We start from the raw sequence: 26,593 nt of genomic DNA on the forward strand, positions 1-26,593 counted from the left end.
CATGGTTTCCGTCTGCCTTTCTTTCCCATCACCTTGTCTTCAAACAAGTTCTTTATGAAGTCATTATGCTGGAGAATGTGACAAAAAACTGACACTTTTCTCCTTTTTATCGTTCTTATTAAATGTCTCTGGGTGTTTATTTCTCTATTTGTGAATAATGTAGTAATAAATAAGTTACAGGATTGTGAGAGACTGCAAATAGACCTAGACTAAATTGTGAGATGGACAGCATACAAGAGTGATAGGGGCCTATGATTGTAAATGGAGTGAAAAGTCAGGTTTTAGAGGAGAACCCTTCTCAGTTTTAGTTACAATTATTGTGTTGACGTGATAATAGTAACTCATAGGGATCACTGTGTAAGTACTTAGATGTTAATATGTCGCTTAAGTGTGGCCAGTATCCAGTAATCGGGAGATAGTGGGTTCGAGCCCCACTGTCGGCAGTCCTGAAGATGGTTTTCCGTGGTTTCCCATTTTCACACCAGGCAAATGCCGGGGCTGTACCTTAATTAAGGCCACGGCCGCTTCCTTCCACTTCCTAGGCCTTTCCTCTCCCATCGTCGCCACAAGACATATCTGTGTCGATGCGACGTGAAACAAAATAGCAAAAAAAGATGTTAATATAAGGAAAGATCACATAAACGGGGTAGTAAATAAAGGTTTCAGATAACTTCATGGTTATGAGGGTGTTTAGGGGTTGTAAAAGAGAGTGTGTATATAAGTCACTGGTAGTCCCCAAATTAGAGCAGAGGTGCAGAAATTTTCTCTTAGCCAGCTCAAAAGTTTAGAAGCCAGGAAGAATCCTCCAACCTGATACCTACAAACAATCAAGTTGCGCTACTTAGCGTTGACCTGGGTATTACTTTTTTCTAATCTTAACATTTAATGAAAATGAAAACCTACAACCTGTTTTCCAGTCTTTGACTGGGTCAGGGATGTAATGAATGATTCATATATAGGCTTTTAGTACGATGGGGTTGCCACTCCCAAAGTGATACAATTTAATGACTGATAGATGCTATGAAATGAGAATAGAGAGTGTTGCTAGAATGAAACATGACAGGGAAAACCGGAGTACCTGGAGAAAAACCTGTCCTGCCTCCGCTTTGTCCAGTACGAATCTCACATGGAGTGACTGGGATTTGAACCACGGTATCCAGCGGTGAGAGGCCGACGCGCTGCCGTCTGTGCCACGGAGGCTTTCTTAACATTTAAATCACCCAGAAATATTAAATTAAAGAGCTGTAGTAGGGCTATTAGTTGTAAAGTTTACTGTCAGTTTTGTTTTACAAAATTCAGAAGACACTGAGTATAGACTTACAGAATAATGACCTAACCCTTGCATGGTTATTTGCGACCATGGATGTACCTTGTGGTCTTGCTGCTAAAAAAAACATTGTCAACAGCCCTTGAAGGATAAAATTCATTTACTGCAGGTACACATGATACACATCATCAAATCACACAAAATGTTTGTTTTTAATGACGAACTAAAACTGTCTTGTATAAGGTTCACCTGACTAAATCCTCACTCACACAATGCTGTACAGACTGGAAGAACACACATAATAGCTGTCCCAAAATAGGGAATCTGTTACTGCTTGGAAAGTGCCACTAATGGAGGTGTTTGTTACAAATTTGTCTTCTTTTCGGCCAGGGGTATTTCTGAGTAATTCAAGTGATGCTATTGTACTTTATACACATAGTTCAGTAGTGATGAGAAATAGCTGCTCCCTCTGAAACAGTAAGAGAGAAATTCTTCAGTATTTCTAAAAAATCCAGAATTAAGTGCAATATATGAACAAATTTAAAATCCGTGAGTTTTCTTAGGAGACTATTTCCCATTGGAGCTGCGTTATCTTTACTTGAAATCACATTTTCCAAGTGCAGAATGACACATTTCCAGTTAGTCACTAGAACTGATACACAACCAACCTTGCTGCCCACCCATCTTGCACTGTGCAAATATTGTAATTTCCATACTCTTGTCTCAGTTCTGTCTTTTGAGAGACTGCTGGTGGAATTTGTAGAGCGACTTCAGCCCATCAAAAAATTCTTCTTCTTCTTCTTCTTCATGAGGCCTCTAAATATTATCTCCTAATTAGCATCGACCTCTAAGATCTTTTGCTACCATGTTTTTCCTTCATTCCCATGTAGATATATCTGCTCCCTTCACAAAGCTGCAGGTTGTTGTTCTTGGCTCTTCTTGGATTTTTTCTCTCTCTTCACCTGGTAGTCCTAGAGTGGAGAGTCTGTTTCTACCCAGCGCCTCACATTCGAAAAGTATGTGTTCGGCTGATTCCTCTGCTTCATTGTATTTCCTACATATGTTGTCTCTTATTACTCCAATTCTATGTAGGTAAGTCCATCAACATAGTTAACTTTTTTTTTTCTTTTACAGAACTTAATCCATTTAATTGAAACCTATGTAGTGCACAGAAAAAATATGTTTCACCTTTTGCCTAATGTTACGAATTAACCTTTCAAGTGGTACATTTCTTTTCCATAAGGTATTCTGGGAAGTAACATATAGTGAGATACTCTTTTTAGTATAGTATTTTTATCAGGTTCAAAAAGTACAGAATATATATCAAGCTGTCAAAAATGATCATAGTACGAAGGAGGTGTCTGGCAATGGGAACTTGCGGTGGGATACTTTTAATTGGTCAGGTATTTTCATCAGGTTTAAAAAAAACAGTCTCACTTTCAAGCTATTAAAATTATTACAGTGCCATGGGCAAGGAAAGAGAATCTGGCTCAGTGAGGAAAGCAACGGGAAACCTACAATAACGTAAGAGACTCGTATACAGACACATCGCTTCCTGCTATTCAAGTGGTCTAGAATAGGTTTCAATTTGTAGAGTTTCTTTGGACCACATGTGGCTTCATCGTATGCTTCGTTATCGACAAAGTGTAAGAATTTTAAGAAGGAGATGAAATCTTCTTTCAGAGAACAGCTCCAAAAATATTTGGGTCTCTAATATCTGTCTACGAGGAAAGTAGCTCTTGTTGTCAGGTAGCTGATGAATGCCTTGCAAGAGAAAGAATGCAAGTAAGGTCTTAATTTCATCTTTATTCGTATCAGTCCACTGATTCACTCTCAAATATACTTTCAAGGTTGGTGTGCTTTCTAAAAACTGTTGACCATACCAGTTGGTTTCCCTACTTATTAGTTCCATTAATTCAGGAGTGAAAAACATTTGAAAATATTCTAGCAGATTATTTACGTCTTCAGTTTGTACATTTAGTCCAGGTTGCACCATAAATGTAAATCTCAGCCGTTCAGATCCTACCTTTGTCCATACACCGAGCTGAATATCACCGCTAGTGCTACCGTCACGTTCACTTGAGTCACGTGCACCATTGCACCCGCTATCTCCGGACATTTCAACATTAGTCTCACCATCAGATGACACATCACTCACCGAATTGTCACAGTTCTTCTTCTGGCAGACGTTTCTGAGCTCCGCTTGCACCTGCCATTATGCACTATCTATCAATCTCAGCAGCCTGGCGGCCGGTACTGGCTGGCTGCCAGCTGGGCACGGAACAAAAGCATTTCGCCCAGTCACATGGTTTTAGGAGAGTGCTGCTGTAGGCAAAGTTCGAAACTAACATACATTCACAAAGGAAAGTGATCTCAGATCCTACGATGGAATAAGTCGCCATACCCATCTCCAAAAGACATTTACAATGTGATGACAGAATATTCCGTCATGGCCACTTAAGAAGCCATGCAGCTATGACGATTTATTCCGTCATTACCGCTTGAAAGGTTAAGCCATTATGTGCACCAAGCAGAGAAGTACCACCTGTTCCAGTGTTAACTACCATTGAACCAGACAACCATTCTCACATGCCATGTTTTTCAAGTTCCTTTTCAAGTGTTTCCATGTACCAAGCTGCACATCAACTTTCTAGAGATGTGAGTGATAGGAACATTTCTTCGATTTTGAAGTTCCTTACGAATCTCACATAGGGAATTAGTTCATGCACAGATCCACTGTCTTCTGATCCACTGATCTGCGACTGCGTACGATTCTTTCGGTGTGCCATGGCTCACTGTATGTCTCGCTGCAGCAAAAGCTCAGCTCTCCGCCAGTGTCCAGTGTGCCGATAAGGAGCTGTGTGTATCTTGTGTCTCACTGAGCCGTGCTCGTTCACGATTCTTCCGATGTGCCATGATTCACTGTCTCGCTGCAGCAGAAGCTCGGCTCCCCGTCAACGTTCAGTGAGTGCGCCACTCAGCACTGTCCGCTGGGAGTAAGCCGAATCGTGTGCCGTGAGCTCGCTGTTCCTGTGAATCGATTCACTCGGACACTTAAATGAATCGATACACTGCTTCAAATCATGCATTCAGTAGCCAATACTACAACACATAGATACGTACTGTGATCCTCGTGAGGTGCATTCACCCCATCAACACAGTAGTTATAACTGACAGGACTTTTCCTCTTGGTGAAGTTTACAACCTGACTTTTCACCCAACTTACTGTCGTACCATTGTCTGCTGTCCATCATACAAAATTGTCAAGATCTTTTTGCAGTCGCTCATAATCCTGCAATGTATTTACTACTCTATATAGTATAATATCATTTGCAAAAAACCTTATCTGTTGTCCCAGCTTATTGCTCATATCGTCCCTGCTCTGGCAAACTAGCAAAACTGACAAACTAAGGAATCTGTAGTTCTGAAGTTCTGGTCTAGATTTTGTTATTTATATACTGTCTACCCTCTGACAAAGTCTCACATCTGCAGCTCATTCTGTATGCCTAACACATAAAACCAATAATTAAATATAAAAATTGATTTGACATGAGTAATCACAACTTCTTTCAGCTCTCCTAACCTTTTGACAATTTTCAGATTCGTTAGTTTGCCAGAGCAGGGACGATATGATTTACATAAATTAGAAAACATAACGATCCAGTAATACTGCCTTATGGACCCCACTCTTAATCATTACACTGTCGGATAATGCTTCACCTACTGTAATTCTACGAGTTCTATTTTCTAAAAATGTATCCACTCATTCAACCAATCTTTTGTCTAGTTCAATAGCCCGCCCCCCCTCCATTTTTGTCAGCAGTCTCTCATGATCTACCTTTAAAGAAGCCTTTGATAGGTAAATAGAGATAGTCCATTTGACTTCTTGAACCTGAAATATCTGTTATATCCTGCTGGATTTATACAAATTGAGCCTCACTGGAATAACCTTTCATAAACCTGAACTGCCTTTTATCAAATTTTTTCAAACATGTCTGGTGTAATTGGAAATAATACCTTCCCAGAGCTTACAAGCAACACATTTCAACCTGACTGACCTGTAAGTATCTATTTTGTGTTTATCAGTGGCGTTACTGTAGCTATTGTTTGATATAGCTCCTTCAAAGAAACAATAATCATATATCAGATATGGCACTATAACCCCAACAATCTTATCACTCTCAGCTGCTTTTCTGGCTTTCACCTTCTATATCTTTTTTTAAAGATCAGAATTATCATAGATAAATTTTGCTGCTTTACTAATATGAGTCACCTCCACATGTGTTAATGCACTATGGCTATGGAACTAAGCTCTGCATTAGGGAGACGCGTGGGTTCGAACCCCACCATCGGCTGTCCTGAGAACGGTTTTATCATTTCCCACTTTTACTTCCATGCAAATGCTGTTCATAGATCACAGCTAATTCCTTACATCTTCTTACCCAGTTTTATTTGCCATATTTCATTTCACCTTCATTAGCTCCTCAGCTGAGATTGGCATAAAAAAGGGCATCCAGCCATAAAATCTTGCCATATAAATTCATCTCACTTCATCCCTGACCCCATATCAAGAAACGGGACTAAGGGAGTAGATATACACTAGTAGTAGTAATCTCCTCTATTTGGACATTACCCTTATATCCAACTACAGGGTGTTTTTTTAGCTCGTTTCGCTGCACCACTCAGAGCATGGTGCAGCTGGCGCAGTGACACAACCTTCATTTCTATCGCATTTAATTTTAACTACGACAAAAGCAGCTGCATGATCACTTATACCATCTGTCACTTGATTTTCTGTATTGAGCTCATTTGGTTTTATCAGCACCACACCTAGAATATTTTTCACTTTAGTTAGTTCCATCACTTTCTGATTCAGCTGTCCTTCCCAGATTAACTTATTTGCCATTTACCACGTGTCTGACAATAGAGTCGGCCGTGACCAGAACCTCAACTCCACTCACTTTTTGAGATCCCTCACTTTCTAGTCTCCATTAACTTCACTAGTGGCTACAGAACCTACTTCCTCCTCCCTTCTCTCCCTCTCATGACCTTGTTGCATCTTCCTCTTCCTCTTGCTTCCTGTCTTCGCATTACGTTCCCAGTTAACATTTGGCGATTTGAGATCACCTACTACAATCATGATTTAACTCCTATTAGAGTATCATATATATTATTATTATTATTATTATTATTATTATTATTATTATTATTATTATTATTATTATTATTATTATTATTATTATTATTATTACTACAACTTCCCCCATGCAGAGGCTGCCACAAGGACAAAGTATGTTGACTGCACAGTATTTTGTCTTCTAAGTTACTGTTGACTTTGCTAGTGTGCCAGGTAGAAGATTCACCAAAAGGCTCAGGAATAGATTTGCAATACGGTTCTTCAGATGTTATATAGATGATTGCGGAGTATGGTCACTGAACCTCGTTTTGCGGCGATAGCGATGTCGTGAAGTCGTGTCCGGCTGAGACCGACAGAATCCCATAGCTGTATAAGAAATTTATGGATTGTGCCCCGAGCTCCGATCATGAGTCCATGGACGGAAATATTGTCTAGGTGATATTTATCTTTATAGTAGTTTACAGTTGGCTGATAAATTGACTTCTTTTCGGCGTCCCCCTCTTCGGCCTGGCCAACATGCGACTTGAAGCGTATTGTGGGATCTAAGATTAGTCCTTGCTTGCTAGCTGGTTGAAAGGCTATCATGTCAATACGTCTGTTACTCCCGTCGGTAGCTAGGCCAGAGACCTCTGCGTGCACCGTGAAACCGTGATCCCTCAGCGAGGTCGCAATCATGTGTCGTATTGTATGATGGTGGGAATTTCTCAATACCTCCCCGTGAGGGCAGGCTCCCAGGACATGGGCAAGAGTTTCATGCTCTCTGTGGCAACGCCGACAGAGGGTGTTGTCCTGGGACCTTCCTGGCACAGAGTGAACGGCGCACACATTCGCTGTCATCTTGATGGCCTCTCTCCATTTCGCACAGGATAAGCCTCGGTGATCTCTTATCCATTTGTTCCCTGGCGTGTATTCCTCGAAGAGTCCAACGCCCTTTCCTTTATGCGGCAACTTCGTCCATGACTGAACTTCTCTGTCTCGTAGTATCTGTCGGACCTTCCTTATGTTGGGAAGATGGCTATTTTTGGACATAACTCGATCATTCATTTCTATGCCTAGATCTTGCAAACAAATTGTACGTTCTTGTTCCAAGTTTCTAGTTGCATTAATGTAGCCGTTATTTGCAAGCGATAATTTATTACAGATGTTAATATGCTTTAGTTTGGCTTCCCAAGTGGCGCGAAACAAACCAAGGCCTTTATACTTCCTTTCGGTGTATACCATGTGATCCGGAACGTCTGCTGGTAGTTGTAATAATTCTTTAGTTCCACTCTTTAATATTTTATCCACGTCTGATAGAAAAGATTGAGATATCTCATTTAGGGGAGTAACTTGGAGTGGATAAATAAGAGTAGGTGATATTGAACTGTTTAAAATTGAAAATTTCTGATCAGATTGCAGCAATGGTGAGCTAACAAGGGTGTCAATCTTGTTTCGTGTCTTGTCAAGTACGGCTTATGGATTCAGTTTAATTTCATTGATGAAATTCACACCTAAGTAACGAATCACACTTCCGTTGTGCTGTGATTTAATTTCACAGTCGTCATTAATGATGATATTCTCCTCCGTTAGCCGACCTTTCTTGATAGAAAGACAAGCTGATTTTGAAGCGCTGATGTCCAGGCCGAGTTCCTTAAATCTTTCTATGGCGATCCTGGCTAGTTCGGCAGCAGATTCAGTGTTTTTCCCAAATATTACCGTATCGTCGGCGAAACACATTATAGTGAGGTTAGGCTCCTCGTTTGCAATCGAGTAACCGTAATTCCTTGCTAAAGAATCTTCAGAAAGTTCTTCCACAATATGATTGGTAGCGATGTTAAATAATGCCGGTGACAAAGGGGAGCCTTGAAGCACACCGCGATTCATTTTGATGGGTTTTGTTCCCTGTTTTCGTGTCTATATCTGTGTTACGTTTCCCTCTTGTAGAACAATTATCAGTCTCGTCAGTTTTTCGGGAACTCCGACCGACTCCAGTGTGCTCTGGAGGTGCGCATGTCCGACGTTATCAAAAGCTTTGCGAACGTTGTGAAATATAATGCATGCATCGTTCTTTTCTTGCCTAGTGTGCTGTAAAGCGGCTTCCAAAATTGAGGTATTTATGTAAGTACCGGGTGTATTGGTGAAGCCCCTTTGATTGTCATGAAACCCAATGTAGTTCCGAAGCTGTTTATCAAGAACTCTCTCGATGACTCGTCTAATAACTGAGCATATAGTAATTGGACGCCAGTTACTGGGATCGTTTACGTCGCCTCCTTTATGAACCAGAATTGTACGGGCTTTCTTGAAAGTCGATGGTACTAACCCTGTTGTTAGCATTCTAGTGGCGATGATTGTGATTATCTCTAAAATCGTGCTGTTTTCAATAGCTCGGACGATTACGTGGTCAGGACTATCTTAATTTTCTGTGTTGCCTGAATAATGTCTTCTTTAGATATGACCGGATTGTATAGGTCGTTAGTCTCCATGATTTCACTCTCAGTGCATTTTTGAGGGTATTCTGGTCTTTTGTGGTCGTTAGGCCTAGAAAATATGTCCAAAAAGAATGTGTGCAATACGTCTTCTTTCAGGCTGCAAATTGGTTGTTCGTTTGTAAACACATTGCGTATGGCTTTTCGCTGCTGATTGTAATAGTAGAACTGAGTGGATTCATACATGTACTTCCTTCTTCTCTTATCTCTTGTCCTTTTCGTTGATCTTTCAGGGTTTGAAGAGGTCCTATATGAACGTTGGGCAGAATTTAGTTGGCCATTCTTTCTCAGTTCGTAATATTTCTGGGCAGGGTGTTTCGGCCTGGGAAGAATATGTGGTACTGAAGCTAAGAATTGGACAAAGTCATTAACGGCCTCGTCAAAGTGGTCGTCTGTTAGGTTTTCAGAAAACTTTGATTTCCATTTAATCATTTATTTCTTTAAAATACTTCTTTCTATGTTGTTCCCCACATAACTCTTATCCAATAATTTTGCAACAGTGTCGCCCCTTCCAGGTCTGTACTCCCAAAAAAAAACTTCAAGTTGCCTATTTAAAAATGAGCCTTACACCTAGAATTTCTTGTTTATCATCCTTAACATTTTCATAGCTTAAAAATTCTTTTTTCACCAGTATGAATCCTTTCCTATGTATTGTTCCTATCCTATCTTTACAATACATATTCCAGTTCTGTTAGAAAATGTCCACATCCATAATATCACTTCTTAGCTATGATTCAACTCATATTAGAATATCTTGTAGATATATATCTATTAAATTACTTCATTTTATTCCTTTCTTTAGAATACTTCTACAGTTTAACAGTAACAACTTTGGATCATCCTTACTTGACTTCCAGCTCCCTATAACCCTTATCACTGCTTCCTCGTCCACTCCTATTTCCTTGAATAATGCTTCTAAACAAACCCCCTAATTTATACATATGATTGTGGTTCAGGTGAAGGCCATCTCAGTGAAGATGTCTATCTCCTACGCAGCCATTAGGATCTACAAATCTCACTCCCAATTTCCAATATACCCACTCCATAGCCTCATTTAAAATCCTGGATCACCCTCCAGGCTGTATCTCTCCTTTATAGTACCTTACTTATAAAAATGCCTGCACCCTCAAAATTCTCTCACACAGTCATAACCAGATCCCACACATGCCCAACTATGTTAGTACCTATTCTTGCTCGCCTTTTTTGTTGGTAACGTTGTGAAGAATTTTCACCTTCTCTTTATTCTCCTCCTTCCCTTCTACTTTCCTTAACATCTGTCTGAACTTAATTCCTTGATAGCACTGTACGCTAGTTCCCTTTCCTCCTCACACTTTCCCCATGTGCCTGACGATAAGAGTCGGCCATGACCAGATCCGCAAATCCACCCACTTCATGAGATCCCTTCTGTCTCTAGTCTCTTATTAACTTCCCTTATGGCTACAGAACCTACTTCCTCATCCCTTCTCTCCCTTTCATGACCCTGTTGCACCTTCCTCTTCCTATCCTCTACTCTAAGTTTCCCTTTCCTCTTGCCTCGCCCCTCCTTTGTAACACTTCCCTGTTTCCCCATCTTCCCTCTGCTGTTCTACCTGCACTAACACACTCCAATACCTCACAGGTACCTGTCCTGTATTTGCTCCCTGAGAAGAAGCTTTAACCCTCATGTTCCTATTCCATAAAGCATTAGCCCAGTTACCTTCTACAACTTCTCCCCTTTCCTCCCCCCCCCCCCCCCCTTCTTGCCCACCTACCGTTCCGTGTACATTGAGAGCAGCCAACCTTCATTCCTGTCCTCTGTTAAAATCATCTTGGAGTGTGTTACTTGTAAACACTTGGGCCGTGTTTTCCATTTGAGCAGTACCACACTGTCACCATAGTATGCAGCATGCTCATTACAGTTTTTATATTTCCACACTGCCAGCAATCCCAGCAACTTAACAGTAAATATGTTTACTTCAAGCAGTTTGATGTATATTGATCAGTATGATGTATATCAATATCTTTAGCAGAGGGATTGTTGTATCTTCAGTATGATAATAATTATGATAATCATAATATGGCCTTAGCTGTCATGTGCATGTATTTTATTTTGATGCCACTTAGGCAGAGGAAGTAGGTTCTGCAGCCATAAGGGAAGTTAACAGAGACTAGAAAATTATTTTGATAAACGATAGCTTGCTCATTCCCTCAACTTAAATCATCATCATCATCATCATTTCCTGTTATCCAGCTGTAGCCGGGTAGGGGCAAATATGATTCCTCTCCAATTTCTTCGGTCTTTCCACCACTCCTCCTCCAACACTGTGTCCCAGTCCAGGTTTCTTAGTATTCTCCCCAAACCCTTTCATTCATATAGAAGCAGGAGTCCAGGTTATAACAGGTCACAGGAGTTTGAATTATTGATTTGATCTGTTCCAAAATTAATATTATTTTAATCATTTAATGCGTTCATTAATTTCCTGTGTAATTTAGACTGCGGTATATATTGTTGTTCAGGGATGAATGATATTTGTTTCCTTGAATAAAAGGTAGCTCCTCTGAGCTTTAAACTGTACACGATTACACAAGCGTCTCGTTTTCCTTGCAACGGAAGACCGTACAAGGAGCAACATTGCGCATAAACTGCTCGTATGCACCATCTATTGAGATAGAATGGAAGCTCCTTATGTCAGCATGTTCTATAAGCCATGACTTTACAAACTATGTCAGTTCCTGAGATGGACATTGAGCCTATCAATAATTATGCTTTGCCGAAGTAGTAACGTACAGCTCGTGCAGTGTATTGAGGATAATTTAAAACCAATGGATTGTGAATTCTTTATTCTTTTCTTCCATCTGTACGAAGAAATTTAAAAATTTTGTTAGAGATATCAAAGCTGGAAATGAATGTTATGTTAGGAGAAGTACTGATAGCTATAGTTAGTGAAAGTAGTGAAATTGAAAGTGCATTTTTAGGGTATAATGAAACTAGTACCAGAATTTTTGTAAGTGTTTCGAGTGCGAAGAGTGAAATAGATTATGCGCAGGAGGAATTGACAGCCTTAGAAGAAGACTAACTCATGGAATGTGACTGTGATACATCAGCTGACAGTTCCATTCAGGGGGCATGGCATGAATTGTACACCATATGTTGGGTAGAAAATTCTGTTCGCTGGGGCGTTGGGAGCACAGAAGGATTTTGATAGCATACAAGGCTGTGTTTTGAGGGCAAGGTCGCGTGCTGTCTTTCCAACTTGTATAGTTTTAGAAATGTGTTATTTTCTGACAGCTAAGCAATTTAATTACCACCTGTAGTCTAGTTGTCACACTATTTAAATACTGGCTTGAGGGGTTAATTGGGATTCGTACATAATCTCAATCATTATTTAATTTTTATAACCGGGCGAGTTGGCCGTGCACGTAGAGGCGTGCGGCTGTGAGCTTGCATCCGGGAGATAGTAGGTTCGAATCCCACTATCGGCAGCCCTGAAGATGGTTTTCCGTGGTTTCCCATTTTCACACCAGGCAAATGCTGGGGCTGTACCTTAATTACGGCCACGGCCGATTCCTTCCAACTCCTCGGCCTTTCCTATCCCATCGTCGCCATAAGACCTATCTGTGTCGGTGCGACGTAAAGCCCCTAGCAAAAAAAAAAAAAAAAAAAATTTATAAATCTCATGTGGAGATGTTGGAACGGCAATTTTTTAAATATATTTTAAACATTTACCTAGTGTTCCCATTCTAAGAAACCTACAAGTAGGCCTAGTAGGATATAAAATAATTGTTTATGTAGCATCTATCATTAGTACCTGTTCAGATGTCTATTTCAGATGATTGCATGTTTCAAAATTTTACGTGCAGATATTCAACACCGACAATGAATAAGAACGTCTTCTTCTTCTTCCTCCTCCTCCGCTTCTTCTCTTTCTTCTTCTTCTTCTTCTTCTTCATTTCCCGTTTCCAGTCTTCTGGATCAGGTTGTGAATCAAGGACCTCTACAGTTCTCTATCTCTCCACTACTCCCTTCCTTCCTCCAATATCTCTTCTACTTTTACCCATCTCTTCCGTACACTCTCCTTCACCATACCCATCCACCTCTTTCTGGGCCTTCGGCGTTGTCTTCTTATTTTCTCTGTAAATACTCCCTTTGGAACTCAATCTTCTTCCATTCTCATTATGTGCCCATACCATTTCAGCTTGCTTGGTCTCTGTCTTGTTTTGCAGTTTAGGGAATCCAATTCTTTCTCTGATTTCGAAATTTCTGATCTTATTCCCTCGTGTTTTTATAACTGATTTTATAACTGTTAAATTGGATACTGTTAAAACCAGTTCAGTTGCTGTATATACCTGATTGGTGAATAAATTGGATTACTTATGAACCTGCAGTTCCTTACTTTGAAGACCTTGAAATGATCAATCTACTGGAGCAGGCTCAGGGTACAACACCCTCTCTTTTTTCGCTTCAACCTGCAGAAAGTTCAAAGTGTCAAACATGGTTATAAGCTCCATAGTACAGCTGTGTTAATGAGATTGATTAATATTTTAAGGAATTATATGCATGATTTTAATTTTTAGTGTCATAAGTTATATTTCATATTCTTCTGTTTTTAAAATTCAATTTAACTCTGTCACTTTCAGTCACATGTAAGTTACTTTATTAGACTTTCAAACCTTCAGGCAATTTAGGATATAATTTTCTTCATTTTTTTTAGTTGCTATGTTTTTGATGGAAGCTAAAGAAGAAATAAAATAAAATGTAGTTTTAGTGTCTTCAAATTATGTTCCTAGATAACTTGTGTGAATTGCTGATGGAGGGATTATGTCCTGAAATCAGCAATGTAATGAGTAGTGAGGCTTTAGAAAATGGCACCCGGAATGAGACTATTAATTCTGGAATTAATAAAGGGTTATAGGATTACAACCATCATACTCTCAGTTGTATGTTTTTCTTATCATTTTGTGTTGTTTTTGCTGTTTTCTTTCAATGATAAATGTTACAGGATGAGTTTATTGTGATCTTTACATGTGAATTTTTATCTATATGGTTGATGTAATGTTATTTGAGCTCTGTTTACTGTTTCTGACCTTTGGTCTTTCCTCATTCCATTTCTTTCTGCCCTAATTATTCAGGTTATTCGGGACACTGGCTTCCTTCAAGGCCTTCTGACTGATGAAGAGTTGAATCATGAAAATATAAAGGACAGAGAAAGTAAAGTTGCATTTCTGCAGAAGGTCATTGATGCTGTCAGTAAGTAATGATAGTTATGTTTTTTTTTAAGTCAGTCTGGCACCATGTAAGGTCTTGGTGAAGAACAAGCTCACTGTTAGTGAATTTGTATAAATGAGAAACAGAATAGGAAAAAAATTCTGTAAACTTCCATGTATGAATTTTCAGTTCAAAGAAAACACATTAATTATAACATAATTCAGAAATTCTCAACTGACCATTATCCTTATACTGATTTATTGCATTAATATTATCAAATAATTTTGCATGCTTGAACCATTCACTCATGCTTCAGTACTTTTACTTTCTTTTTTATTGTTGTTGTTGATGTGGTTAAATATTCATTTGCATGTATATTGGGTGTCTTGTGACAAAACTAATGAATGATAAGGTAGTTGATCAAGAAGAGAACATGTTGAAAAGGCTGGGAAGTGAGACACCCTTGACCTTGAAAACTTGATACTGTTGAGATCAAGAGAGTACAAGGATTCAAGTAAAGGACTTGGACTGGAAAGATGACAATGGAGGGGTTGCTGACATTGGTAGTGGATGCAAAGTCAGACTCTGTATAGTGCTCAGGTAGCCATCCATGTCTCTCCCGTGGAGTGCTGCAGGAAGATTAAGGAAAATTTCACAATTCGCATTTTGTTGCATTTCTATTTATGCGTAAAACTGATTTTATTCCACATTAGAATTACTGTAGGCTTGGATTCAGTACAAGATTAAAAAATTTGCATTTATCGCAAATGTGATTTTTTTCAGGTACCTACATATAGCCTAGGTATATTTATTTTGATCTAGAACATGTTTTTTCCCCTAAGGGACATCAACAGCAAGAATATTTCACAAAATACATCAGATTTAAAGTCACATTAATGGATTGGTAAAACTTCTGTTACAATACACTATCATATACAAGGACATTTAAAATACTATAAAATATATGATAATGTATTTTAACTCATGTCTTACCAATCTATAAATGTGATTTGTATCTAATGTATTTTGTGAAATATTCTTGCTGATGATGTCCCATAGGGGAAAAAACATCTTCTAGATCAAAATAAATATATATGTATTGAATAGGTGGCTTAAATACAATATTTAAGTATATTCTTAAATATTTGCTACTTGGCTTTATATTTCAAGGATCTAGTTCCAAGATGAGTCGTGGACAGAGAGACATGGCATCAAGGCCATATGATTTATGGTGTAGGCAGCCGGCCAGAACTTGTAATGCAGTGCTGTGTGGCGAGGAGCAGCCTTGAAGTGAATAGATGTGCAGTATTGCAAGCTGTCCACTTCATGGCCGTATCGATGAGTTTAATCAACAAATTAATCTAAAAAGCCACCTAATCGATACTTTATTTCTTTTGCCTTTGGCAAACTTAAAAATACATTAACAAACACAGTACATGTTTCGACCACTTAGTGGTCATCTTCAGCTGTATATAAAAAATCTTAGATGATAACATTTAAAAGCAAGCACATTGGATCTTAAAACTATATCCCATGGGAATCCAAAAACTATTGTTCTAGATGCTTTAAATGAATTGGAATATGGGGGGGGGGGGGGGTTGGGGTAAGGAGATTTATGTGAATGATACTTAAATTACAGTATCGTTTACAATTGTGTTTAAAAAACTTAAATGATGAAAAACATATTTAAAACTAGCAAGATACCCGTGCTTCGCTACGGTATTATACTGAAATATGTAATTGAATGCTTAACATTTTATATATAATCCTCCGAAATTCGCGATCTGACTCGTTTTCTGAGAGAATCCGCCAAAATTCGCGATCTGACTCGTTTTCTGAGAGATTACGGGAAAGTTCCTCAAATTTTTCAATCTTTCTTTCCAGCAATCGATTTTGTACTTCCCGGGCTATATCCAGGTATTCCACGCTGTCAGTTGGGTCCCTAAATCTTTGCCATCCTTTCCTATAAGCATTTTTAGTGTGGATCAAATCCTGAAGGAGATACGGCGTGGTGTCGTCTTGGGTGCCTTGGCGGTACTGAACCCGCGGCCGGACTGTATTCGTAGTAATTACCAGGCCAGGACCCGTTTCCAGCGCGGCCCGCACAATTTGACGACGGTCCAGAACATTATTATTATTATTATTATTATTATTATTATTATTATTATTATTATTATTATTAGATGTTCTGGACCCCACAGCAAGATGCAAGATTGACATACTTCCGCGCATTATTGACCTTATTATAGAGGTGAACAATTTGACGGTCAATCTCATTCCTATCGTTTATTTCAAATGTGTTTAAATTTTTATTTATATGCCAGGAGAGTCTACTGTAATCTATGAACGTTCTCCAAAGGAAAAATGGCTGTTGAAATCGAACCCAGGAAAGATTTAAAATGATCGGTTTATGATCAGAATAAGTACATCGAAAATCCACAGCCTTTTTCCAGTCATTCGATAGGGTCAGGAATGGAATGAATAAAGCCCCATCTAGCGGCGACAATAGGAATTGTGCCGGCTGCCGAAGCACTCCTCTGGGGGCAATGATCGATGAATGACAAATGAAATGAAATATTGGACAGTACTGCTGGAATGAATGATGAAAGGGAAAACCGGAGTATCCGGAGAGAAACCCGTTCCGCCTCCGTTTTGTCCAGCACGAATGTCACATGGAGTGAAAGGGATTTGAACCACGGAACCCAGCTGTGAGAGGCCGGCGCCCTGCCGCCTGAGCAACGGAGGCTCCTGATAAGAACATTATGAACAGTAAAATCAATTGGTCTCACCTCCTTTTACACCCCACCGCCGTTAAGTTTATTTATACCCCCCCCCCAAAAAAAAATTAAAAGACGGCGTGTTTCTTTATGTTCAAAGGAGATTCCAAACTCCAATGTTCACGTCTATTACCTTCAGTTTTGAGATATAAGAATCCCGATAAAAATAATTCACTTTTTTCACTTCCTTTCACAATCCCCCCCCCCGCCACCTAAGTGAATTATCCGGCAAAAAAAAACTTGTTTCTTTAATAGTAAAGGATCTTCTAAATACCAATCATCACGACTCTAACTTCTTCAGCTTTTGATTTATATGTCCTCGTGAAAGGAATTCAACTCCTTTTCACTCCCGCCTCGCAAGATGGTCCCCCCCCCCCCCAAAAAAAACGCGTTTTTCTTTGTTTGTAAAGGAAATCCAAATACCAATTTTCACGTCTGTAACAACTTTATTTTTATTAGATATATGTATTCTTATACAATTAAGTCAATTAATTTATCAATTCTTTCAGCCGCCCCCCCCCCCCTCCACCCAAGTATTATTTTCGAAAACTAAAAATACACGTTCCTTTATTTTTAATGGAGATAAAAGATACCATTTTTCACTTCTGTAACATGTTAAGTTTTTTATATGTACTGTAGAAATTCTAATTTTAAAATTTCATCCCTTTTTATTTCCCCTCAAAGGGAGTTTCCAAAAACAAATCACCTATGTTTCTTTACATTTAGAGGAAATTCCAAATACCCACTTTTTACGTCTGTTACATTTTACGTTTCTCACATATTCTGTAGATATAGTCTTTCGAAAAAATCACCCCAATATGTCACTCCTGTTTAACCGCCATTAATTGGATTTTCCAAAAACAAAAAATACGTGCTTCTTTATTTTTAAAGGAGATCCCATATACACATTTTCAGTTCTGTGATATTTTCAGTTTCTGAGATATGTGTATCCTCATTACACCCCTCCCATTGGGATTTACAGAAAACAAAAAAATACGTGTTCCTTTATTTTTAAGGGAGATTCTAAATACCAATTTTTACATCTGTAAACTTTTAAAGTTTTAAGATGACGACACACTCATTTTAAAAGTTCATCCCCCCTTTTTACCCCCCATTATTTGGATTTTCCCAACACGAAAAAATACCTGCTTCTTTATCTTTAAAGTAGATCCCAAATACCAATTTTCAGGTCTGTAATATCTTCAGGTTCAGAAATATAAGTAGCCTCATTAAAGGCATTCAACCCCTTTTTTACCCTTCCCATTGGGATTTTTCGAAAACAACAAAATACGTGTTTCTTTATTTTTAAAGGAGATTCTAAATACCAATTTTTACATATATAAACTTTAAAAGTTTCGAGATATAGATACACTCATTTTAAAAATTCACCCCCTTTTCACCCCCCCCGATTAATTGGATTTTCCAAAAACAAAGAAGTACGTGTATCTTTATTTCTAAAGGAGATCCCAAACATCAATTTTCAGGTCTGTAATATCTGCAGGTTCTGAAACATAAGTATCATCCTTAAAGGCATTCAACCCATTTTTCACCCCTTTTCATTCCTCCAATTAAGATTTTCTGAAAACAAAAAAATACGTGTTTCTTTATTTTTAATGAAGTTTCTAAGTACCAATTTTTACATCTGTAAACTTTAAAAGTTTTGAGATATAGATGCACTCCTTTTAAAAATTCACCCCCCTTTTCACCCTCCCATTAATTGGACTTTCCAAAAACAAAAACATGCGTGTTTCTTTATTTTTAAAACAGATCTAATGTACCAATTTTCAGGTCTGTAATATCTTCAGTTTCTGATATATAACTACCGGTGTCCTGATTAAAGGCATTCAACCCCTTTTTCACCGTTTTTCACCCCTACTATTGGGATTTTCTGAAAACAAAAAAATACGTGTTTCCTTATTTTTAAAGAATATTCTAAATACCAATTTTTACATCTGTAAACTTATAAAGTTTTGAGATATAGATACATACATTTTAAAATTTCAACCCCCCTTTTCACCCCCTTAGCGCAGGAATATCCAAAAATCCTCTCTTAGCGAGCACCTACATCTTAATATGAATCTATGCCCAAAATTTCATTTCTTTATGTCCAGTAGTTTTGGCTCGGCGATGATGAATCAGTCAGTCAGTCAGTCAGGACAAGTTATTTTATATATATAGATATTTAAAAGCGTCTATGGTAAAATTCTTTTTGATAAAATTAGGTGGCGTGAATAAAAAGTTCGTGTTTGTAATAATCTTCAGGCATTTGTGAGAAAATAATAACTTAATTAAAATTCGTGTCTGTGGTGCTGTTGAACACTTTGTTTTAAATAAACATACTTTAAAATATTCTAAAGTGTCTATGGTAAGGCACTTATTCAAAAACACTTGTGCTTGAATGAAAGTTTGTCAGATGCACCAGTCTTCAGGTATTTATTGTTTACATTTAATAACTTCCTTGAGTGATATTCTTGTGGTTAAAAGGCCGTGTTGACTGTTTAACTTCCGAGAATTGCTCTTCAGAATGTGATAAAAGGAAATTATGTTAGTCGTTTAACTTGTTAAAACCCTGTGGTGGCTTCTGTTATACAAAATGGTAATCTGATTCGGGCAGCTTGCCTTGCGATCTGTAACCAGCAGGAGATCGTAATATATTAAAATATAACATATCATCATCATCCTAAACCATCTCCAGTTTCCCGGGTGTGGTATATGAGCCTCCTCCATCTCATCCTGTCCTTGTACCATTCTTCCTCCACCAACTTGTCCCAATCATGACCTCTCAGCATTACATCGCTCTTAACTAAATCTATCCATTTCCTTCGTGGCCTTCCCACGGGTCGTCTTCTTTCTACCTTTCTGTCAAATTCCTTCCTTGCAGTTCTGTTTACTGGCATCCTCTTCATGTGACCAAACCACTTCAGTCTTGATATCTGAATCTTATTTAGGAGAGAATTTTCTATTCCTACTTCTTCTCTAATTTTCTCATTCCTAATCTTGTCTTTCCTGGTTTTCTGGATCATAGTGCGTAGGAATTTCATTTCAGCAGCCTGAAGTTTGGAATTATCTCTATTGGTCAGTGTTGTAGTTTCGAGACTGTATGTAAGAATTGGTGTATAATAGGACTTGTACAATGTCATTTTTGTTTTCATGGGTATTTGCTCATCCCACAGCAGGTGTCTTACCTGGTGGTAGAATTGTGTTGCCTTATTGATTCGATTGTTCACCTCATGTTTTGCTAGGTTGTCATTTGATATAACGCTACCCAAGTATTTGAAAACTGGAACGCTGTCCAGTTGAGCTTCATTTAACATGACTATTGGTTCTGCTCCTTCCCCATACACTTTCATCACCACCGTCTTGGTCTTGCTGATGTTTAAACCATATTTCTTAAACTCCTCATTCCAGCTTTGTATTCTCTCTCCCAATTCATTTTCTGAGTCACTCCAGATCGCAACATCATCTGCAAATGTGAAGGCTTTGATATCTCCATGTTCTTTCCTTTTAATAGATTTCATTACTACATCCATTACAATAATAAATAGAAGTGGTGACAATGAGCTGCCCTGCTGCACTCCTCTCTTTGTTTCAAACCAGTCCGACAAACCACATCCTACTTGAATACAGCTTCTGTTCCCACTATACAACATTTTCACTTTGTCTATGAGGCTATCTCGCACTTGAAGTTCTTTCATGCATTGCCAAATTCTTTCCCTTGGTACACTATCGTATGCTTTCTCAATGTCCAAAAATATTAGGAAAAAAGGCTTGTTCTTCTCCCAGTATTTTTCCATTAGCATCCTAATTGCAAATATAAGGTCTGTAGTTGACCTTCCTGGTCTGAAACCATACTGCTCTTCTTCCAAAATTGGTTCAACAATATCTCTGATTCTGGTCTCTATTATTTTTTCCAATATTTTCAGGACATGAGACAGTAGTGTGATACCACGGTAATTAGTACATTTTCGTCGGCTTCCTTTCTTGAACAGAGGTACAATGATGCCCATCTTCCAGTCCTCAGGAATAGTATTTTCCTCCCATTTCTTGTTGAGCAGTCTATAGAGCCATTGGATTCCTGGAATTCCCGCTGCTTTCAGCATATCTGCATATATGATAAAAGTAAAAAGCTCCGAATTCTAAATAGATAGCGGGAAGATATTTGTATTCGTGATTGCGTGGCCTTGACTTACCTTATCTGGCAAATGTTTAATCCGCGTTGCCTTGGAGAACTGCCTTCGTGCACGACCTAGTGTGATAGCGGTGTGACATGGTCTGATTGTTCGTGGAATATTCCGGAGAAAGGGGAAGTAGAGTTGTGTCGTCATCTAGTACGTCTTGTGAGGGGGGAGGGATTACTGGTTGTGTTTCAGTGACGTCGTGTTCGAGTATTTCATTTGTTTGTCTTGTTTGTTTACTGTTTACCATTTCCACGTATTTACTGAATTGCTCGTATAGGAGGTTTTTTTCATTCGTTTCGTTTAGATTCCGTTCCCTGTTCTCTAGTTTATCGAGAGTAATGTGGATGTTTTCTAGGTTATTCATTAAACTTCCTTTATTAATCCTACTGATAATTTGGAGATCTTGTCTGATGTTAGTGAAATTGTGATTTGCTTCCTTCATATGAGCTCCCATAGCAGAGTATCTTCTGTATTTCTCTGCATTAACATGTTCCTGGTATCTAATTAAAAAGCTCCTCCCAGATTGCCCCACGTATGTTTTTTTGCACTGGGTACATGTCAATCTGTAAATGCCAGATTCCTAAAATTCGTCATCTTTAAGTTTATTGACTTTATTGTGATTAAATAATCTGTGTTTTGTATTGTTGTTGGTTGAGAAAGCTATTTTGGAATTGTGCTTCTTAAACAAATTCGTGATTTCATAAATCCTCGGGTTATTAAAGGTGAATTTGACGTATTTCTTTGCATTCTCCGATTGTTGCTTTAGTTTAATTTGTTGTTGATATTTGCACTTAGTAATGATTTTGTTAATGAATTTCAAACTGAAACCATTTTGTAAGGCTTGTTGACGAATGAAAGATAGTTCCTTCTTTCTGTCCGTATCTGTTAACAGGATTTCAAAGGCCCTGTTGACGAAACTGTAGTAGGCGGATTTCTTTTGTGAAGTGGGATGTAAAGAATCGCTTTTAATTGTAGTCGGTGTAAAGTGGGTTTTCTGTGTATTTTAAACTGGAAATGGTTGTTTATCCGAATTGTTTGAATATCTAGAAAATTGAGTGTACCTTCTTCTTCTTCTTCTTCTTCAGCTGTAAATTTAATGTTTGGGTCTAAGGTATTCAAGGTATTTAGAATACTTTGACTGTCATTAAGTTCTTTGTTTATAATGACAAAAGTATCGTCAACAAAGCGTACCCAGAAATCTAGTCCTTTAATGTAGCCTACTATCTGAGTGTATTCCGAGTGATCGAGGTATATGTTAGCTAAAATTCCAGAGGCCGGTGCTCCCATAGGTAGTCCGTCTTGCTGATAAATTTTTTAAAAGAAAAGAAATTATGGTTCAATACGAATTCCAGGATAGTTATGAAGTTTTCTATTTCAGGTTTACTGATGCGTTTATGGTCTAATAAATTAGTTTTTATAATCTTGATAGTGTCTTTTATAGGAATGTTCGTATACATGTCTTTAATGTCGAAAGAACTTGTTACGTGAGAACAAGTTAATTTGAAATCTTTAGCAGCCTTACAAAACTCTTTAGAGTTTTTTATCGAGGTTTTAGTATAAAAAAACATAGTTTTGGGACAAAAAACTTATGAATAAATTGAGAGGCTTTGTACGTAGGACTTTTCCGAAAATTAATTACTGGTCTAATAGGTACGTCCTTTTTATGTAATTTAGGCATAGCTCTTGCCTTAGGAAGTCCAGGGTTCATATTTATGAGTTTATGGACTTCTTGGTCATTTAAAAGGAAGGTGCAGTGCTTCAGTATTCCTTTCAAATTCCTTTGGATGTTTAGGGTGGGGTCTTTCTCAGTTACCTTAAACTTGTTACTATTGAAAAAAGTTTCTGTTTTCTTAATGTATTTGGTTTCATTTAATATTACCACTGTTCCTCCTTTGTCGGCTTTTGTTATAACTACGTCATTTTGCCTAATTTTACGCTGAAGATCCTTCTCAACTTTTGAAATGGCGGAATTAGTTAATAATCCTTTAATTACGGAGGGAATCTTTTTCTTTGCTTCGTACCGTACATCATTTTGAATGTCGACTGGAAGAGTTTGTATGGCCGTTTCTGTTTCTGCTAACGTTTGTATTAATTCTAGTTTGTTGTTGATACTTTGCCAATTATGATTTGGACCTTTGCCTAATATTTGTAGTTCTTGTTCTGTAAAAGTCGTGTTAGACAAATTTTTTACGGGGGGTGGGAGTTTTTCACAATTGAAAGGTGTTTTAGGTTGAGGCTTATATTGTTTAGTTAGGGCATTGCTTTTTAGGTTTTCTAACTTCTTATTCAATGTCGCCTGTTTCTAGTTCATTAGACTCTCTACTTTATCTCTACAGTATTTTTGTACAGAATCCCATTCTAACGTTACCAAATTTATTGACGCTGAAAGGTGCGCTAGGTAAAGGTTCCCGATTAAGGAAAGATTTCTTCCTATACATAAATTTGATTTCTCTTTTAAGCCATAGACGGTTAACTGTTTTCTGGGTTGAAATTTGGAATACTGAGTGTATACTGTTTCTTTGTGTCCCTTTTAAGAAATTAGGAACCAGGTTGTTAATCAAACATTCTTTCAGGAATGTTATATATTTCACTAACATCAGACAAGATCTCCAAATTATCAGTAGGATTAATAAAGGAAGTTTAATGAATAACCTAGAAAACATCCACATTACTCTTGATAAACTAGAGAACAGGGAACGGAATCTAAACGAAACGAACGAAAAAAACCTCCTATATGAGCAATTCAGTAAATACGTGGAAATGGTAAACAGTAAACAAACAAGACAAACAAATGAAATACTCGAACACGACGTAACTGAAACACAACCAGTAATCCCTCCCCCCCTCACAAGACGTACTAGATGACGACACAACTCTACTTTCCCTTTCTCCGGAATATTCCACGAACAATCAGACCATGTCACACCGCTATCACACTAGGTCGTGCACGAAGGCAGTTCTCCAAGGCAACGCGGATTAAACGTTTGCCAGATTAAGGTAAGTCAAGGCCACGCAATCACGAATACAAATATCTTCCCGCTATCTATTTAGAATTCGGAGCTTTTACTTTTATCATATGTTATATTGTAATATATTACGATCTCCTGCTGGTTACAGATCGCGAGGCAAGCTGCCCGAATCAGATCGCCATTTTGTATAACAGAAGCCACCACAGGGTTTTAACAAGTTAAACGACTAACATAATTTCCTTTTATCACATTCTGAAGAGCAATTCTCGCAAGTTAAACAGTCAACACGGCCTTTTAACCACAAGAATATCACTCAAGGAAGTTATTAAATATAAACAATAAATACCTGAAGACAGGTGCATCTGACAAACTTTCATTCAAGCACAAGTGTTTTTGAATAAGTGCCTTACCATAGACACTTTAGAATATTTTAAAGTATGTTTATTTAAAACAAAGTGTTCAACAGCACCACAGAGGCGGATTTTAATTAAGTTATTATTTTCTCACAAATGCCTGAAGATTATTACAAACACGAACTTTTTATTCACGCCACCTAATTTATCAAAAAGAATTTTACCATAGACGCTTTTAAATATTTTAAATATGTTTTTCATCATTTAAGTTTTTTAAACACAATTGTAAACGATACTGTAATTTAAGTATCATTCACATAAATCTCCTTACCCCAACCCCCCCCCCCCATATTTCAATTCATTTAAAGCATCTAGAACAATAATTTTTGGATTCCCATGGGATATAGTTTTTTAAGATCCAATGTGCTTGCTTTTAAATGTTATCATCTAAGATTTTTTTTATATACAGCTGAAGATGACCACTAAATGGTCGAAACATGTACTGTGTTTGTTAATGTATTTTTAAGTTTGCCAAAGGCAAAAGAAATAAAGTATCGATTAGGTGGCTTTTAGATTAATTTGTTGATTAAACTCATCGATACGGCCATGAAGTGGACAGCTTGCAATACGAATGCTAACCAAGCAGGAAATAGTACGAACATCTATCTTAAACTAAAGATGAAACTTGCAAAAGTAAGCACAGATATAACATTCCTGAAAGAATGTTTGATTAACAACCTGGTTCCTAATTTCTTAAAAGGGACACAAAGAAACAGTATACGCTCAGTATTCCAAATTTCAACCCAGAAAACAGTTAACCGTCTATGGCTTAAAAGAGAAATCAAATTTATGTATAGGAAGAAATCTTTCCTTAATCGGGAACTTTACCTAGCGCACCTTTCAGCGTCAATAAATTTGGTAACGTTAGAATGGGATTCTGTACAAAAATACTGTAGAGATAAAGTAGAGAGTCTAATGAACAAGAAACAGGCGACATTGAATAAGAAGTTAGAAAACCTAAAAAGCAATGCCCTAACTAAACAATATAAGCCTCAACCTAAAACACCTTTCAGTTGTGAAAAACTCCCACCCCCTGTAAAAAATTTGTCTAACACGACTAACTAGAGAACAGGGAACGGAATCTAAACGAAACAAACGAAAAAAACATCCTATACGAGCAATTCAGTAAATTACATAAAATCAGCTTCATGGTCCGTATCGCACTTCAATCAAGATCTTGTCAATCTTATGTTAATTTTAAGGACACTTCCTCTAAAGCATTACTTTGTCAATTTTATATATTTTTCATCTAAACAGTGTTATGTGGCTGAAGATGTTGATAATATACGAAACATGTACCACTTTTGACCATTAAAAATTGCCTTAAGCAATCATTGTATCGACTAGGTGGAAAATAAATTAAATACTTAATTGTGAATCAATTCAGTAAATACGTGGAAATGGTAAACAGTAAACAAACAAGACAAACAAATGAAATACTCGAACACGACGTAACTGAAACACAACCAGTAATCCCCCCCCCTCACAAGACGTACTAGATGACGACACAACTCTACTTTCCCTTTCTCCGGAATATTCCACGAACAATCAGACCATGTCACACCGCTATCACACTAGGTCGTGCACGAAAGCAGTTCTCCAAGGCAACGCGGATTAAACATTTGCCAGATAAGGTAAGTCAAGGCCACGCAATCACGAATACAAATATCTTCCCGCTATCTATTTAGAATTCGGAGCTTTTTACTTTTATCATATGTTATATTTTAATATATTACGATCTCCTGCTGGTTACAGATCGCGAGGCAAGCTGCCCGAATCAGATCGCCATTTTGTATAACAGAAGCCACCACAGGGTTTTAACAAGTTAAACGACTAACATAATTTCCTTTTATCACATTCTGAAGAGCAATTCTCAGAAGTTAAACAGTCAACACGGCCTTTTAACCACAAGAATATCACTCAAGGAAGTTATTAAATATAAACAATAAATACCTGAAGACTGGTGCATCTGACAAACTTTCATTCAAGCACAAGTGTTTTTGAATAAATGCCTTACCATAGACACTTTAGAATATTTTAAAGTATGTTTATTTAAAACAAAGTGTTCAACAGCACCACAGAGGCGGATTTTAATTAAGTTATTATTTTCTCACAAATGCCTGAAGATTATTACAAACATGAACTTTTTATTCACGCCACCTAATTTTATCAAAAAGAATTTTACCATAGACACTTTTAAAT

At 37.8% G+C, this 26,593-nt stretch overlaps 1 protein-coding gene across 1 annotated transcript in view; it reads left to right on the forward strand.

Annotated features, from left to right (window-relative positions):
* Nucleotides 1-26,593, forward strand: part of IFT54 (intraflagellar transport 54) — a 228,807-nt gene that overhangs the window by 8,809 nt on the left and 193,405 nt on the right. Inside the window, exon 2 of the mRNA XM_067136819.2 lies at nt 13,979-14,096. Coding sequence (XP_066992920.2) covers nt 13,979-14,096 — 118 coding nt within the window. The remainder of the gene's footprint in view (nt 1-13,978; nt 14,097-26,593) is intronic.

This window comes from Anabrus simplex, chromosome 1 (assembly GCF_040414725.1).
Source record: "Anabrus simplex isolate iqAnaSimp1 chromosome 1, ASM4041472v1, whole genome shotgun sequence".
NCBI lineage: Eukaryota > Metazoa > Arthropoda > Insecta > Orthoptera > Tettigoniidae > Anabrus > Anabrus simplex.